This window comes from Diceros bicornis, chromosome 10, assembly GCF_020826845.1.
Source record: "Diceros bicornis minor isolate mBicDic1 chromosome 10, mDicBic1.mat.cur, whole genome shotgun sequence".
Lineage (NCBI taxonomy): Eukaryota > Metazoa > Chordata > Mammalia > Perissodactyla > Rhinocerotidae > Diceros > Diceros bicornis.
Genome location: NC_080749.1, coordinates 12,501,471 through 12,505,722, shown reverse-complemented (window position 1 = coordinate 12,505,722; position 4,252 = coordinate 12,501,471). Strand labels below are relative to the sequence as shown.

Below are 4,252 nucleotides of genomic sequence, written 5' to 3'. Positions count from 1 at the left end.
GGTGAGTGTGGGGAGGGACCCATCAGGTTAGGAGGATTGTTTCAGGTGCCAACAGGAGGGGCTGGTGATCCCATTGCTGCCCTCAAATCTGCCCTTCCATTCCTCCAGCAACCTGCTCCTCCACTCCTAATCTTACTGCAGTGTAAGTCAATGACTTTGAGATACTATTTGGGGGTGGAGGGGTGATTGGGGACACTGGGTTCCTGAAAACAAAGATGGGCCTGAAGTTCCAGGTGAAGGTCACTCCAAGGCCGGTAGCATCCTTCCATGCGTTTTGCATACCCTGCTTGTGGCTCCTTCCCTCCCACAGGTAGGCTGCCGTGATGAGCACTCTCTTCTTATCACTCCTAACTGTATACTTTCTGTGTGCAGGCAGAGGCCACATCTGCATTGCCCTCTAATGAATCCACACTTCCTAACACCATGTCTGGCTCAGAGTAGGTCTGCAATAAATATTTGAGAAAATGAATCTTTCTTTATGAAATGTTACATCCTCTGCTGCTCAGGGCTGCTTCCCACATTCTCATGGCTGGTGTAAACCATCAGCATGTGCGTATGGGACCTGCGCTCGGTCCTGGTCCGCTAAGCTGAGCTGCAGCTCCCTCAGGCTGTCAGGTATCCGGGTTCCCAAGGGCTGGATTTTGTTGCCAGCATTTGTTGTTAGCATCCTCCCTCACCAGGTAATTAAATTGTTTACTTAATTCATATGGAGCCCAATACAGATCACTTTTACTAAGCTGTAATAATAAAAATGGATTCCCTCCAGTCTTCTCTCCCATAACATCAATACTTCTTTTAATTTTAACCTCTTTTTGAAAATGTTTATTTGGTCTCAGTTAAAGGAATGTTACTCTCCCAGGATCTGGTTTTTGCCCTCTGATTCCCTGGTGTACCACCTGTACCTAAAGAAACATTGTACTGATTTAAAAAATAACCTGAACTATTATTTCCCTGTTGCTGACAGATCAAAAAGCTTGGACCTTAAAATAATACCTAATACTTTTGGCCATTTTTGGTTAAGGCCACTCTCTTCAGCTTTCCAATGACAAGTAATACTTTATATTATGGCCAACTAATGTTCTAAGATTCTTAGAAATGGAGAAACCACTTGTTGCTTATTTTGGTTGTTCCTGAAGAGAGGTAATCATCTGTGTGGGAAAAATTCAAGGTGCTAAATAACAGTGTCAGTTTATGGCCTGGTACCACACTGGCGCATGTCACCTGTTACCAAAGGATGGTGTCTCCTTCTTCTAAGAGAGACCTTAAAACTGTGCAGACTGAGTCATTTACCACCTGAATATTAAGATCCCTGGGATTTTCAATCTCTATATTCATGCCTAGTACTTTGATATAATCCCACAACAGGTACATACTAATATTCTGAGCAATCTTTAAGAACACCTGCAGTAGACATATATCTTCACATATAAACTTAAAAAAATACTTTAACATAATACATTGTACTGCACGGAACTAGAATCAACATAATATACTACATTGCTAAAATATTCACATAAGTATCATATATGCATGGATTCACTGCATTAGAAAAATTCATCTAATTGGCTTTTAAAGACCAGTATCAATAAAGGCCAAAGAAAAACTATTTTAACAGTAGGAACACTAAAAATAACAACTATGAGGTTTATAAACAAGTGGTGGGAAAGAGAATTCTTTATATTTGCTATTGATTTATATTACAACAGGCACAATCTGAAATACAAGTTTAGGCTAGCAGTGTATAAAAATACTTTTTAAAACAATACTTTTCATATATATAGTGCCACTTAAAAAACCTCCAGCTGCGTAGTTATTCCATTTGAGGACCTACTAAAACAATTCAACTTACTACTCCCAGCTAGCTCCTTAAGCATTCACCTGGGAAGTTCTCTCACACATGTACACACACCACACATAGACACAGCCATGTATTAAAGTAACCTCCTACATCTATGGTACATACTGATGAGTCACTGATAGGCATCAATTTCAAACAAGGCATGAGATGATGGTGTTTAGAGCCTGTTTTCAGTTCCAGGTTTGGGACTGTCGGACAAAGAGGCAAGAGTAAGGTGGACTGTGTGTGTGTGTGTGTATGTGGTTCCTATTTCACTTATGGGCACTCCCTAGAAGACGAGTTTAATCCGGCATATCAATATTTAGCTTGGGAGGTGGGGGAACATATTTTCCAGGGCTCTGGGTGATAACTACCCTGGCCTTCTTTCCAAACACTGGAGCAATTTTAGGAGCTTCTGGAACCGATGTTTCTTCGGGATCTTCACTATCTTCATGATGTAGATCATACGAAATGTTCCCATATTCTCTTAAAAATGGGAAAATTTCAAGCAGAAACTGACAAAAATCTTTACGGATACCAAACCACCAATGGTTGCCCCCTTTTCGCCTAAATGTGGTGGCCATTAAAGTTATTAAGGAAAGCCAAAGGGGGACAAATATGGAGATGTAAGAGAATGTATTGTGGCCATCCAATCTGTGAACCAGCAGAACCTCAAAGGTGAGCAGGGGCACCACAATCGTTATCCAGCTGATGGCCATGGTCACGTGTGTTCTCCGCTGTTCAGCAACCACATCCAGGGACCGCAAGAACAGGAGGGACCAGACGATGTAATAAAGGACGACCAGGCAGAGAAACGACATGAGGATCCACAGGGGCACGAACACCACCAGCCACGGCCAGTGGATAATCCTGTCCAGCCTTAGGGCGATGAAGATGAACTGCAGGATGTTGACAGAGCACAGGATCTCCAGCTCCAGCGACCTATCGTGTCGGAAGCCCCACACGCAGGCGGCCACGGACACGGGGGATACGAAGAAGAGAGGCATGAAGACCAGCAGCCAGAAGTGGGTCCCCCTCTCCACCCTGTCGCAGACCAGGACTTCGAACATGAGCAGCAGCAGGTGGATGCCCACGGCGATCAACATGGCTTTGAACTCCACGCAGGCCTCCCCCTCGGCGCGGTAGCGAGGGTTTCGGGCCCAAACGCCCGCGCCCACCGAGGCACCAGCGATGACCAGGAGCTTCCACAACCATATGGGCGCGAAGACGGCCCAGTAGCTCCACTGGATGACGCCGTCCAGGCGGAGGGGCAGCAGCACCGAGAAGAGCAGCAGGCAGGCGTAGATGAGGAACTTACTGGGGTTAAAGTCCTGGAACAGGCCCCTGGGGTTCATGGCGAGGCTGCTGCCCGCCCGTCCGCACAGGCTTGCTGCTCGGCCCTGCTCGGCGGCCCCCGCCTCCCCCGCCCGGCCTCAGTCGGCTCTAGGTGGGCAGCCGCAGGGGGCGGCCAGCAGGAAGGCCCGACCCGCGGCGCCGAAGGCCGGAACACGTGCGTGCGTGGTCACGTGGCCAGGCCGGAAGCGCGGTGGGCGTGGCGTGCGCGCTCCCCCAGCGACGCGCGGGCCCCGGGCGGCGCGGTGACTGGGAGCCTGACGCTGTCTCGGCCCCGCCTCCCGCCTTCACTCCGTACCCATCTGGAAGGCAGCTCCTGCGTGTGGCGCAGGCAGGGACGGGGCGGGCGACTCCGGCCCGGGGGCCCGGCAGGCGGCTGACTCCCTAGCTGGCCCGTTGGCAACGAGCAAGCCGCGACCTCGGGCGAACGCTTCCTGGTGGCGGCGGGAGCAGGGAGGAGGGAGTGAGCTCACATCCTCCGGCCGGCCCAGGGGCGGGGCTAGCCGGGGGCGGGATCCGACGAGGGGCGGGGCCTACCCGGGGGCGGGATCCAGGCGAGGGCGGGGCCTATCAGGGGCCAGGATCCAGGCGAGGGGCGGGGCCGGGGCGGGCCGGGGCGCGGCCCGCCGCGCGTGCACCACCCTCACCGGCAAACGACGCAGGGGCTCAGGCGCCCGCGGTGAGACTCCAGCGTGGGGAGCGCGGAGGCGGAACGGCGAGGGCACGAGCGAAGGCGGGGGCCGGGCGAATGTGGGAGTTTGTGAGCGAGGGAGTGGGTGCCGGTGACTGTGAATGCACAGGGCGGGTGTGCATGTGTGAAGACGTGTGTGTAGGTGGGTGTGCGCGCGCAAGTGAGGCAGGCGGTGGGTTTGTCCTTGTGCCGAGGAGGGAGGCCCGTGTGTGTGTGTGTGTGTGTGTGTGTGTGTGTGTGTGTTTGTGTGTGTGACAGTGTGAGTGTGAGTGAAGTCAATGCATGGGGTGGAGTGGGGGGTTTTGCCTGGAACACATGGCTTCCAGGGCCGCACTCCCTAGTGGGGCAACAGACATTCTCAGGCTGCCCCT

General features: G+C 51.9%; 1 protein-coding gene across 1 annotated transcript; it reads right to left on the bottom strand.

Moving 5' to 3' along the window:
• Positions 1 to 701: 701 nt before the first annotated feature.
• On the bottom strand, positions 702 to 3,301 carry TMEM185B (transmembrane protein 185B). Its single transcript, XM_058548806.1, has one exon. The coding sequence runs from the start codon at positions 3,190 to 3,192 to the stop codon at positions 2,140 to 2,142; it is 1,053 nt and encodes a 350-aa protein (XP_058404789.1). The 5' UTR covers positions 3,193 to 3,301; the 3' UTR covers positions 702 to 2,139.
• Between the last annotated feature and the right edge of the window lie 951 nt (positions 3,302 to 4,252).

Excerpts from the sequence above, each read along its gene's own strand:
- TMEM185B (XM_058548806.1), bottom strand. The coding sequence starts at position 3,192 with ATGAACCCCAGGGGCCTGTTCCAGGACTTTAACCCCAGTAAGTTCCTC.